The following is a 14,758-nucleotide window of genomic DNA, read 5'->3' as shown; positions in this document are numbered from 1 at the left end:
TGTTTGAATATAATTTCGCATCACGAGTAAATATCGATTGAGTTACTATTAATTAATTTCTGATGTTTTGAACGTACGGTACTTATATTATGTAATTTTATTCTTCTCATATTTTTTAATATATTTTATAATTTAAAAAATTAGTCGACACTCTCGATGCTTGTTTTAAATTATATAATTGTTTAAATTTTAATTTATTATCATTAATAATGATAATATATTTATATTAATATTTTAAAACATATCGAATCTCTTTTCAAGGAAAAAAATTAAATTAATTTCTCACGCAAAAAATATATAGAAAAAAATTTCTAAATTATATATTATATTACAAAATTAATAATAATTCGTCTAACGGATACACCTAATTTTGGCGAAAGAACTCAGAATATGGGAAGGAAATAGTTTTTTAAAGGTTTATTAATTCTGAAGGGAAAGCCAAGTACACCCAACACAGCATTGTCACAAATTCCAAATATTTTATATGTGACGCACATTAGTCGTCTTTTATGCATATCTTGTAATATATATTTGTAATGTATATAATTATATAATATGAAATATATAATTAATTACATGTGTAACATATCAATAATTATAACATATTGTATATGTATATTTTTTATATTGTATTTTATATGTTTTTATATATATAATTATATATTATACTTTGTTATATTTTATTACTGCTCAAAAAAACCTGTGCCGAAATAATTATAATAAAGATTTTATTTCTCCGATGGTATGTCCACCTTAACGAAGACATTTGGTCGGTTAAAGTACTCTAATGAACCTAAGAGCTATGCTGGCGATAATGTAATTACGTAAGGTCACCGTACGCTGGACAGGTCGAAGAAAAAGATTCAGACTAAAAGAGATACTTCAGTCCTTTGAATGTAATGACTGGAATGATCTGTTCTTCATTATCGATAAAAAAATTGTATTACGAATAAAAATATACTTTTTTAAAACTACAAGCATTTATCAATTATTTATAACTAATTTATATTTACACTAATATAATTAAAGTTTTCTCTTCCATTTATTTCTTTTACAGAAATTTATCCAAAAAACTGTTTGTTAATAATAGAATCAAACTCCAATGTAAAGTAAAAAATAACTAATATATATTTTAAGATTTCTTTGAAAAATAAATTTTTTAAAAATAAAATAAATGATTTTTTTCCTTTAATATAATTGTTATTATATACATTTTCCAGTCTTCCATTTTTGTAATACTGATTTATTAAAAAATTTTTTTTTCCTCTCATTCAAAATTGCATATAAACAAGCGATATTTCAATAAAACTACGATAATGAGGCAAAAGCATACGACAAAAATGACTAAAAAGAAAATGAGTGTACAGATTTTATCGTATTATATAAATAAATGAGAAAACAACCGAATAAATTAAAATTTTTCAAAATGATGATAGTCAGCTATATCCCAAATCGGAATAAAAATTTAAAGTAAAAAAATACCATATCACATCACATTGCGTGAAACTTTATCGAAACTTTATCATCAATCTTCTAAGATTTATTTGTAGTTTTAAGAAAAAAATTCAATCTTTCCCTTCGTCAACTGATATAAAGTTTACATATCATCAATATAAATTTTTACATAGATTATATATGTATATTATTGTTATTTCTCACTAGGATTGCTTTTTTATTTAATTATTAATAATTTATCTAAATACACGTTGTATTAATTAAAGGAGCATACCAAAAATATATGTTTAAATTAAATTGTTTAATAGAAATCTCTATCGAAATTCTTTTTAAATGCTTCGTGTGTCGTTACCAATCTCTCCCCGTTCAAGCATTCAATAAGCGCTTCGCGATCGTATATATAAGCCCCAAAATATCGATACAAGGTTAGTATAAGAGTGTTAGTAATCGACAACGCTTTATTTTTCTGTGTGTCTGGTCATACATATTTGTCGTTGAAAATTTCGTGATTCGAAGTTCCAATCGCAAGAAAATTCGCAAACATGTTTCGCATTTTTATGCTGATCATCGCGATCTTTGTGATGATCGACGCACAATTACACAAGTAAGTACACCTTGCATTGCGTTATATGATATGATAAATATTGAGATTGTAGAGATGATTTTTTTTCGTAATTGCATCTGATTTTTTGGATTTGAAGCAAAGCTTGTGTGAACGTAATTAACGTTTCATAATAACGATTCGACGAAATTATTTTACAAAATTGTATTTTTATTTATTAGTAAAAAGATGGCGACATAGAATATGTTATAGGAAAAGTGATTCTATGTGAATTCGCAAAATTTGTTTGTCTACCTTATAGTTTTGGTCTACATTTAATTGTCGTTAACGTGCGTATTATGATTCGAGAAAGAAACACTTACATAAATATATGTAATTTTTTTACGTGTAAGCATATAAATTCTCAGTACCAATGCGTTGTTTTGTACTGTTTGTTTACTCAGCTCTTTGTATATATTCTGCTTTTAGAATATTATTCTATTTGATAACATCTTGTGCCAGATTACATGTAATACGTTTTTGTTCTAAAAATCAAAGTCTTTTAAGTTATAATGACTTTATTTTCTACATATAATTTTCGATAACCATAAAGTGAATATTATTACAAATATATATGAAACGCATAAATCATATAATCTAGAAAAATCGCGAAGTTAATAAATGTTTCTGATATAACTAATGCATAAAATACTTATATTGTGTAAAATATGTAAAATAAAACAGAATGTTCTTTATGTTATTTCAAGGATTTTATTATACAAGATGGATTCTATTCGACACGTTTTGAAGAAATTTGACATTGCCGTTAATATTCCAATAATTTCTACGATCGAAATGCCTTTATGTAAATATGTAGATGCTCAGTATTATGGTATTATTAATATCGGAACTCCGCCGCAGACATTTAAAGTAGTGCTTGATACTGATTCTTTAAATCTTTGGGTACCATCCGTATACTGCAACTATTCAACCACAGCTTGCTGTAAGTAATTTATTAATATATACAGAGTGTTTGATATAAGGTGTCACACCGAAAATATACAAGTAGATCTTGTTATTTGGAGACAATTTTTCCTCAGCAATTATTTAAAAAATTTTTTTATTTTTTAAATTTCCCTATTGCGATAATTTTTGATATTACTTTCTATTTTTTACAGTAATACATAAGAAATATGATGGTAGAAGATCCAGTACATTTGTACAAAATCCAGATACGCATGTTACGATTGTGATTCCATATAACTGTGGCTGGGTGACTGGATTTATATCTACTGATGTAGTGAATGTAAGTAATCATTAAACAAATAGGCCAATTTAATCAACTACAATCGTAATTTATAAACATTTTTCAAGTATTTTTATACACTGCCATTCTCGTGATATTTTATCATTAATATTCCAATTTATTTCTAGATTGCCAATCTCAGTGTTCACAATCAAACATTTGCGGAAGCACACCAAGAGCAAAGCGATATGTTCATTTTTGGACAATATGATGGTATTTTGGGCATAGGTTTTAGAATAAATGAAGTAGGATCTGTATTCTACAATGCAATAAAACAAGGCCTAGTGTCATCAGCCGTTCTCAGTATTTATTTGAATAAGTATGAATTTTCTTTTCATACATTGCGTATGTCTAAAAATGTTTTTAACAAAAAAAAAAAAAAATATATATATATATATATTACAATATGAAAAATATACAACCTGCACAGAAATTTGTCGACAGAGGTCGGTGGTGAAATAATATTGGGTGGTACCGATCCCGCTTATTACGAAGGCGAGTTGACGTATGTTCCTTTTATTAAGAAAAGATACTGGAAATTTATTATAAATGAGTACGTTATTTTTTCTAAATTATTCTCATAATCATAGTTGCAACAAATTGTTAATATTATTATTGTGCTGTAGGATCACAATACATCAACAGGACATTCATATCTCGCGCACTTTTACCATGCGCGCGTTATATCAAGGTATCGCTGATACAAGTACCTCATTAATATATGGACCAATTACGAACATCTCATTTATTAATGATCTTATTGGAGCTAGTATCATTAATGGAGAGTATAGAGTAAGTAAACAATTATACTTTTCACATAGCAATGACATAGCTTTCTGTAGAAAAATTATAAAAAGTTACTAAAATATAAATTGATATTTGTGTTGTGAGTTGCTATTTCTTAATTTGATATTCTCTTTTGTTTAAAGGTAAACTGCAGCAAGAGAGACTCTGCTGAGATGCCAGTAATCAGTTTTGTTATAGGTGGTAAAATGTTTGATCTTATCAGTCAGGATTACATCTTACAGGTGAATATTATATATAGTAGATCCTATAATAGATTTAAACCCAGAAATTATTGTCGAATCGACGTTAATTTGACAATTATTTCTGGCTAGGAAATTATTTAAATTTAGAAAACTTACATTTTTTGTGTGTGCTTCAATCTATACAGATGCTAACAGTTCATGGCACGGTGTGTATAAGCGGCTTCGCACCGTATAAAACTGTTGATAATTGGATTTTAGGCGATATATTTATTGGCCGTTATTATACCGTGTTTGATTTTGAGGAACACCGAATGGGATTTGCCCCAGCGAAAAAAGTGTCGATTGCTATTTCTTAAAATTATATAATAAGACATCGCATTTAAATGATAACTTTGCGATTTATTCGTTTTGGAGGATATATATATGGAAAATATTTTCCATTAATAATTAGATATATTTTCTTTAAATACACACACACACACGATCTGTGTGTATATATATATAAAATTTATTTTTCCATCTACCTTATATATATATATATATTGTATATATGTGTATATATATATATAAGGTAGATGGAAAAATAAATTTTTAAAAATTGATTTATATTTAGAAATATAACAAAACAGATCGTATTATATCGTATTATATATATATATATATATATATATATATATATATATATATTTGTGTGTGTGTGTGTGTGCACGTGCAGTCAGAATCGAGCAATCTAAAAGTAAACAACGATGTAGAGATTCACGTATCTCACGAATACAATTTTCTTTTTATCTAGAAGTAACTTTTGATAACACAAGCGCAAACAACAAGTAAATAGAAATAAAAATAATTGTTTGTCTCGTGACCAACTGTAATTTTAAACCGACATATAAATTTTATTATATAATATATAAGTATATGCAATTTCTTTAAAGTGATTTTCTTTTGACACATTATTCTTTAGTGGATATCTAAGTGCAAAGAAGCACTGCGTGAAAAATTGTACAATTGTGTCTATATGTAACATGTTTATAATGTAGAAAACATGCGTTAAAAAGAGCAAGAAATTATATATATTGACGTAAACTTCACTCCTTCTAAATTTAATTATTTTTACGTCACGCCATTAAAAATATAAAACGACTTTCTTGTTACTAGTGCGAAGTCGAAAACACAAAATTCACGGTACTAATAGCAAATCTATTGATTTGTTATGCTCATTCGCGTAACATTTTTACGACCAACTTCGACGTGCTTCATGCCAGTTTCACTAATCGGCCAAATTGGCTCTCGGTAAAAGCCAGCGCTGTTACCGCTTCGATGTATAGCGAGAGAAACGTATTTCAGACTAACGTTTATCCGGTACAAAAGGCGCTCGTTACCTGCCAATTTAAAGTTTTAAATGGTGCTGATCGATACGTCCGCGCGCAGGCCATCACCGATCGGCAAATCGGGATCTTAAGCAAACGCGCGGGATGAGTATCAGCCCTTCAAATAACGAGACTAACTCGTTCGTTGCCAATTTCGGTTTCGGAAAATTACGGGAGCGCCGATTGAAACAATGACTGGCTTAACATCCCGTGTCCGTTGTACTCTTTGCCTCGATGGCGGGATCGGTCCTTTTATTTCCCCAGAGCGTAACGTTTCACGTTATCGATTGGCGTGCCGAAACCGCGCACCGTTCTTGTCCCGAGGCAAAACGCAAAGGAAATCTACACAGGTAGATTGCCGATCAGAGACAACGGACCTTTCTGGCTACGCGAATAGTTGCCACTTCGTTTACAATTCGTTACGCTTCATTTGTCACGCGAAACCAAGACTTTTGTAGAGAGAACTTGTAAATCCAGGAAACTGCAATTTATATTAAAAGAAAGTCACTCTGTTTTTTTTTTTTTTATATATATATATTTTAACGTAGTTTGTTTATTTAATACTCATTGGAAGTCTATCTCATCTTTTTTATTTGAGAAATCTAAAAAAGAGCTAAACTCGCTTCAAATGTATTTTGAATGAATATAAGAACGTTTAAATTAAAAAAGTTTCAAGCTTATGAAATTATGTAATATATTTAAGAGCCGTTTTCAGATTTTATTTATTTTGACTAATTTTACTTTTTACTTGCCATATTGCAGAAATTAAACATTTCGTTTATAACGTTACATCGATATCAATGTACTCAATACTTTTCGCACGACATTCGAGTTATTACACGTTTCCAATTCGATTCAACTTTCTATAATTAAAGACTAACTTCTTGGAGAGGGAGAGAGAGAGAAAGCTATAACTTATCCAATTTCATAAGCGAGTTTCGCACTGTCGACCCAGTAACCGAGCTGGTCGGTCAGTCGGTCGATAAGATGCACAAAAGCATGTAGAATGACGACTGTGATAATTATGTAACGTTAATTAATGATTTCACGTGAAGCTTCGATATCGTCGCTTGGTATGCTTCGGCCGCATAATTACATATGATAATTACGAATCGTCGATCAATAATGCCGATTATCGTTATTATTATATATTATTTCGGAATATCATCAACCATCACATTTCCCTTCCGCATATATACCTGACACGTTAATTAATTTAACAAATCGCATACACGCCGAACGCATATGGTTCCCACCCCGTAAATTAATCGACACGATACTTTATTGGCACATTCGTTTTGTCGTTTCCACTCAATTTTTCGACGCCCGCCCATTTTCAACGTACCATCATTCTTCTATACCGGTGCGAATCATATGAAGCATTAATTGTTATTCGCTTTATTTATGGGCACGCTCGTATAAAATGTTAGTTGTTAACCGTATACCGGTCTCGTGTTCTAAAATATTTATCACGTAAAACGTAAATTTGCGCACGTTACAACGGGATAGGCGCGTGAATTGGAATAAATGAGTAGAATATCAACGTCGAAAAACTACTCACCAAAAATATAACGTTGCAAATTGATAAAAGAATCCGCGATTTTTCCAAAAAAACAATGCCATTTTTAATTTTCCAATTTTATTTTTCCAAAACACAAAGAGGATCAAATACGTACGTAGAAATCAATTTGGAGTTATTAAATTTATTATTGAATCATATATCTCTCTAAACCGGCAATTAGTTTTCCCATTAGACAAATTGTCCAGCAATCATTTATTAGTTAAACTTAATTTAATTGTTTCATAAAATTATCCTTTGTCTGCGAATAATGACAAGCAATAAGTCTGATTAGTAGTACATTAATGTCCGCGTGAATCACATGCCATCTGCCAGAATATAGACCTGCGGGGATAATAAAATCGATACCTCTCGTGTGGTATCCAGAACCGAATAAAGCCCATTTTCATTTAATATATGGAACCACCTAAACGAGATGTGTTTCAACAAATTGTCACTTGCTTGTTACAAATAACATGTTTTTGAATTACAGAAGATACATCATTTACACATAGTTATTCAATCAATAATTACATACGTCTGACTGATTATTATTAATAAAGATATAAAACGCGGTTCGAAAATTATTTTGTCCACGCAACGTTCTGAAATTGGTTTTAAACCAATGTGGGGATATAATTCTCTTTAAGGATATAAAATATTTAAATACAGGTATGTTTGATATTTAAGCTTTTTTGAATTAATTAAATGCAAATTAGTTAAATTTTTTAATTGTGCATTGAAAAAAAACCGACACGTCCAAGTTGCATAATTTAGAAAAAAATTACTTTGACATGTTTATATCAATTTTTCCTAGTATTTTAATTTTAAAGATATATATAAGCCATAAAATTACTTAAAAATTTCAATTTTATATGTCCATGCAAAAATTTAATATCTCTAGCATTTTTATTTTATGGATAATTTTTATTCGATTTTTTGGTTATATTTCTCCTTTATTTTCTAAAACGAGTAATATTAGAATATCGGGGCTTCTTTTATATATCGCACAAAATTGTGCAGCCTTGAAAGGCGCATTGTGTAATTTTATAAATCGCCGTATCGTTTAACGTGTCTCGTAAAAAAAAATTAGAGCCCATTTCCTACAGAATGATTTTCGTGGAATCGCTGACGTATAACACAATCAAAATCCAATAATATGTAGCTCAATTTGTCACCCGTCGATACTTTTGTTTTGCATCCTCAGTTGATTGGCCGTATTGCATTCAACGTAGCTTTTCTAATTCTTCGTGCAAAAATCTGTCAGCCGGAACAATCAATGAAATAAATCTACTGTACGTAAATCGTTACGATGATTACTCTTATTCGCAAAATACACGAGAATATTCAAGATTGATATATATATATTTCTAATGTCTACACTAGCCTACATATATTCGTTCAAAATTCTATATATCGAGCGTTTTTATATTGAACATATTTGTTGAATGACAATTGTAAAATTGTAAGATCGAGATTGAATTTAAAAGATAATAGTATGTAAAGTAAGTTTATTTTACATACTATTATCTTTTAAATTCAATCTTGATCTTACAATTGTACAAATGCCATTCAACAAATGTGTTCAACATGAAAACGCTCGATATATAGAATTTTGAACGAATATATGTAGTTCATCATGAAGTAATTCATAATGAATTAATAACGATTCCTAAATTCAACTACTTGACGAAATAAAATTCTATAATCTTTATAAAAATTTGTAAGTTTTAATTTTGGTAATAAAAAATTAATCTATAATCGAAGCAAATATTTTTATTCGCATATTTATTGTTAAATAAAAAATGCACAAAAATCACCCAAGAATTTCTCATTTTTCAACGTTTTAATCGCTGAATAATAAAGAATCTGTTTTGAGGAAATAAATCATGGAACTTCTGGAGATATCATAAAATATCAGATTTATAGATGCAAAATGATTTTATTCTTGTAATTCTTTATTTTGCCAAATCGAAGCGAGGTTCTTGAGCAATCAATGAACCGATTTAATGACTACTCCGCAGTGCAGTTTTATCGAACCATCTTATGGCTACCTTATAGCTTTGTTTACAATCTTTCCCGTCGACGCTATCAGTTGGAACTGATATAAACGGTAACTACTATTTGAAATCTGTCTGAAAGTTTTGTTTCGGTGTTTCCGATTCTCGTTAAGGCCTGTTGATAAAAATCGCAGCAGACTCGTTAGCTCGCTCCAGCCGAACGGGGCGCGTTTTTAAAGCCCGCCTTCGTTTCTTTCAGAACTTTGTAATATCATTAGGTTTTGCGAAATGCAGTTAAGAGGATCTTTAAGGCGCTTTCCTTGTAAAGGAACGCACGCGGTGGGATTTTTAAGTTTGCCCTCACTTAACAGAAGAAGATTCTCGCGCAGCGCTGTGAGCGCAGTCTAAAGTAAAAATAACTCGGCCGAGACGAGCACCTAGAGAATATAAGCTGACGTCGACCAGCGTGCATATAGCGGCTCATAACTTCAACAAAACATTCCAAAGTTGTTCGTTAACGTCCATCGCGTTGTTGATCTTTAATCTCGACGTTGTAGATCAGTACGGGAAAATATTTGATTTCGACGTGACAGCGCGAGCCAACGTGTAACATATATCTCGTTTAGAAGCCAATTACTGACTTAATGTCTGACGTCCCATCAAAACGGGACGATGCTGCGAATACACATATATGTATATATGCTTGATGCATATATATGGGATCGTTGCGTATTTGCAGTCGCAACTCGCCTCGGATTGTCATAAGGAGATTCTTCTCTCAAAGAAATGCATATTCAGTATATTCGTAATTTTATTTTAAATTTATAACATATATATATATATATATATATATATATATATGTGTGGCAAGTATTGCATTAATAAACGTCTCTAGAAAGATTTTTTTAGTCAATATATTTTTTAAAATTGATAATGTGAATTTTATTTCTCATTATATATATTTGATAAATGTGTATTTATTAAGCATTCATGGGGCGCTGTGCGCTTTTGCGGTGTAAAATATAAATTTTTTAATTTAAATTTATAAAAAATGTTATTAGGAAATTTTAGCTTATAAAATTACAAATATAATCTCGATATAGAAAACTATGATGTTTAATTAATAATTTCATCTCTAAAAAAAGATTCGACTCAAAAAATCTATAGACGCACAGAATATCCTGCATGCATATATGATTATTCTATGGTTTTATCAACTCGTTAAGATTGCATATAAAATTATACATTTTATAATATGTATATGTGTGAAAAAATCTATAAGTTCCTTAATTCCCCAATTGTACTAATATAATTTGGTCAAATTGGCCACGAAAGAACTTGGATTAAAAGTATATATTAATAAGCTTTTCATGTGATAATCGATTTTTAAAATATTAAAATTGAGATTGCAATCAAACATTATGTGTACATTTTTTTCAAAATTGATAATTTTATATAATTTTTTTTTATTAACATTTAAAGATAAATAAAAGGAAAAAAAGTTAAAAATTATAATGTTGTCCCTTGACAAAATATTAAGATACAGATATTTATAACTCTTTGTAATATACAGATATATGTACGAAAAGTCATCGGAATGATCGATTCGATGAAATTTGAACACTAAAAGAAGCGATAATATGAATTCTTGTTCGCCTCGGTACCACTTATCGTAAGATTAATAACTACATTAGAGTTGCGAAACTTCTACATCGATTCTCTCGCTACTAACTACATAAAGGAGACATTCTCGCCGGAGCACGAATTGACAATCGGAGAACGTGTCAAGCGTTTAAACGGCAACGCTCTCGCCGTCGTCGCCAACGGGTGCTCTCCGCCGCGCCGGTTACTCACGAGATTGCATCGAAGCTGAACGGACGGCAAGTCGCGTTGGTCATTGTTCGCGGGTGCACCATCGTCGCCGCCGTCTCGTCGTAGACGTAGACGATGATCAAAGCGCATTACTCGCGCGTCGCCCGTAGCCAATGGAATCCGTCCGGCGTCGACGTTCGCCGACAATTCCGACCAGAATTCAACCGGAAAGCGGATTTCACGGTGACCCGCACGCCTATATCTCGTGAGATCGAGCAAATGATCGATTCCGGAAGAAACGCGACCGTCTTCGACCGATTTATTGCTCGCGCATCGATCTTGAAATCGATCGTCCGAAATTCACGAGATACTCTGTATACAGCTTCGTGTGTAAATGTTTCTTCGAATATCTATTCCAAGAAATTCCAAGAAATTCCAATGTTCACACATTACGCGAGAATTTGAAGCACGATGCAAGCAATGCTTATCGAATATTTATAAAGTCAATTGCAGCGAACATTCAGCATGTGCATTTAATAACTCTTATATTGAACGTCTCGGAAGCGACAGAAATCATGTATATGGTAAGTTAAAGCAATTGAAAGCTATATTATTATTTATATATAGTATTTATATTTATTAATTAATTATTAGTATTGTTATCACAAATAAATTAACGCAAAACAGCATTCAATTATTTCATGATAGACATACATATATGTGACATTGCAAGTATTAGAAGTTTATTATAGCATTGATGTACCCGTGATTCATAAATTAAAACTAATTATTTTTCTAAACGAAATTTCTATAATATTATAAAAAATACGTATGCACGTATAACTTTTAAAATTAAAATTATTAAAAATCGTTATCTCTCGTTATCGAAATTAAATCGAACGAAAGTTCTATCTGCATCCTGTTAGTGTTTTTGATTTCCACTCTCCCAAAACATAATTCCTGGTATAACGACGATTTAAATTAAGATGTGATTATCGAACGTTTAGATACCTATCAACTAGTAGGTACACCGATAATGGTGGAACACGAATCCCAAGAGAGAAGCAAGATTAAGCTTTAAGTGTGATAGTGTATGTGCTTGTATCTTTACCAGATGTTACACGAGAGAGAGAGGGAGAGAGAGAGAGAGAGAGAGAGAGAGAGAGAGAGAATGGAATAAACAAATTATTATATAACATAATATGGCAATATAATTAATACTTCTCATTATTATTTATATATTGTATATAACAATTTATATTGCTTAATTTGCCACTTTTATACGTTGATGTAATGAAAGTAATACAAAATCTACAAATTAAAAAAAAATTTTAACTTGTTATTGAAACATTTTAATATAAATGAAACAGACGTTTGTATCTTAAAATGATTACATTATTTTAATTAAACCAGATTAAACAAGGCAAGAAAATATATTATTGTTGATAAAATATACATATATTGTACAACAAAATATGTATATATGTATTATACAAAATGAAAAACAAATATTTTATTTCCTAAAATAATCTTTGAAAGGTTCTGCTCTTAACGTATAAACTTGTTATTTGTGAATTTAATGTGCATTAATGTTTAAATATAAATAATAATGTCCTGCACACAGAATTTGATATTGCAAGCAATCGCTATAGAAATTCTTTAAATTTATTAGCATACGGTACATGTTTTTACAATTGTATCATATGTAGAATATCAATTATGTATGATATAATTTTATTAATTAATAATGTCCTAATAGGAATGTTTCATTCTCCATTAAATTGCTTCGAAAATTTGCTCGTACATTTTAATCATGTATTATGCAAAACTGCGAGGAAACGTAGTTTTATCCGTTGAATTTTCGCTCGTTAATATACATCGCGCAAAATGCGACCAGTGATAGCATTCGTTTTATGTGCAATTCATTTCATTGTAATAGAGTATCGATCCGCATCGATGTGAGTAAAACTGTTGCCAAATTTTTCCGATATTCGAATATATACGTTCTTTTCAAACACAAATAGCTTGCACGATCAATGAGAAATTATTTGCGTAGCCAATACAAAAATTACAAAAGTTAAATAATAATTAAAATAAAAAGGGGCATTTTTCGGATTTTTAAGCAAAAATATTTAAAAATTATATTATTGCAAGAGAGAGAGAGAGAGAGAGAGAGAGAGAGAGAGGATAAAAGCAATTTCTTGCATGTTTATTTATAGATATACAATATTCGAATGCATTGATTCACTGTATACGAATTGTTATTTTATTTTATTATTGAGAGATCAAGATAATGCAAATGCGATAGTCTGCGTTTACAACGTGTACGATATTTTTATAACAGCTGAAATATTACATTCTTGCGTGCGAACAAAGCTGATTGAAACGCGTTTTCTAGGCTCTTGTATACAAACGGGAAATTTTTTTTCGATCGCAAAAGCTACGTCCACCGTTGTACATGCTTGTTGTAATTTATAAGTTGCTTTAGTCGATTTACCGTTCCGGCTAATTGGCAACGTAATTACCTCAAAGCATTGCAGCAATGAGACCGCGTCGTGTACAGATGCACACGAACATTCGACATCACGTTGCAAGTTGCAGCTTTGTACTCTAATTAACGGATACAACAACTCACACTGAATAAATTCACCTCTGTGTTTTCCAGGTCATTATTTACATATCATGAATCCACGGTGCTCTTTTAATCTTTCTTTTCAGGTATATGTTAATTCCATTGGCACTGATAACGTAAGCATCGTCACGTTGCACTACAATTGATAAGAATATACTTAAGTAGTATATTCTTGTTTTGAAGCGACATAAACCCCATCAAAAAAGAATGTGGTTTATGTGTAGTTTTATATTCGTATAATAAAATATAGGTTTAAAACTTTTTATCAGCTTTTACATATAAAATTATTTAATAGCAGAATTAGCAAGCGCGAATTATTATACTAATTTTTATTTTCTAAAATGTTATCTATCATAATAATAAAATAATAATAAAAAATTACATGCAACAATCTTTATAATTTGTATATAATATAAAATATGATATATATAACATATAAAAAAATTAACGCTGTAGAGCACAGTCTATGGCTTTTTAAAGCTAGATTTAAAAAACCGATAGAACAAAAAATTATAATCACACCGCCTTCTTTTTACTCTTAACAACATACATATGTACGAGATATATAAATATATATATGTGTAAAATGCAGCGGGAGAATTCCTCGTAATGTGAATTTTCTCGACGAAGAGAGCGAGAAATTTACTCTCAGCCGCCCATTTTAGGATTAAAGCTGACTCAACAGCAACCAATTTTGCACGCGATAACGCGCGTACGCGTCCGCGTATACCAAATTTCGCGACAAAAATTTTTCCAGCAACGGGGCTCTTCAAGCTGCCGCTCGCCGCCCGTCAACTCTGTATTCATCTGGTACATATAACGTAAATTCCGCATAGTAGTCTATCTACGTGCGCGATGAAACTGGCGCGCATTATCGGCAAATTATGCAACCGCGCTCGCATGCATTCACGTCGCTCTTTTAGCAGAGAGAAATACAATACGCGAGTGCGTTTGTGCGGGTCACTCGTGGTCCTCGCTTTTAAAAATGCCCAAATATTTGGGCAGCTATACGAATGGGAGAGAGCTTTCCGAGCGGATATACGCGTCCGCACGCAAGCACGTGCGAAATTGCTGATCGAAAGCGGCCAGCAGCAATTC

At 30.9% G+C, this 14,758-nt stretch overlaps 2 protein-coding genes across 5 annotated transcripts in view; one reads left to right on the top strand and one right to left on the bottom strand.

The window, feature by feature from the left end:
* KaiR1D (Kainate-type ionotropic glutamate receptor subunit 1D) overlaps window positions 1–14,758 on the bottom strand; it is a 412,954-nt gene that overhangs the window by 284,540 nt on the left and 113,656 nt on the right. The window lies entirely within an intron of this gene.
* Window positions 1,901–4,841, top strand: LOC114936166 (lysosomal aspartic protease-like). Its single transcript, XM_029309267.2, has 8 exons — window positions 1,901–2,059; window positions 2,764–2,999; window positions 3,175–3,302; window positions 3,431–3,621; window positions 3,733–3,855; window positions 3,929–4,094; window positions 4,232–4,330; window positions 4,477–4,841. Exons 1-8 carry the CDS (start codon window positions 1,998–2,000, stop codon window positions 4,645–4,647), a joined length of 1,176 nt encoding a protein of 391 aa, XP_029165100.1. The 5' UTR covers window positions 1,901–1,997; the 3' UTR covers window positions 4,648–4,841.

This window comes from Nylanderia fulva, unplaced genomic scaffold (genome assembly GCF_048542155.1).
Source record: "Nylanderia fulva isolate GAGA-0341 unplaced genomic scaffold, ASM4854215v1 Scaffold19, whole genome shotgun sequence".
NCBI classification, from domain to species: Eukaryota; Metazoa; Arthropoda; class Insecta; order Hymenoptera; family Formicidae; genus Nylanderia; species Nylanderia fulva.
This window is presented reverse-complemented; position numbering and strand designations above follow the sequence as displayed.

Coding starts and splice junctions, on each gene's coding strand:
- LOC114936166 (XM_029309267.2), top strand. CDS start 1,998: ATGTTTCGCATTTTTATGCTGATCATCGCGATCTTTGTGATGATCGAC. Junction 2,060..2,763: donor ATCGACGCACAATTACACAA/GTAAGTACACCT, acceptor TGTTATTTCAAG/GATTTTATTATACAAGATGG. Junction 3,622..3,732: donor CTCAGTATTTATTTGAATAA/GTATGAATTTTC, acceptor CAACCTGCACAG/AAATTTGTCGACAGAGGTCG.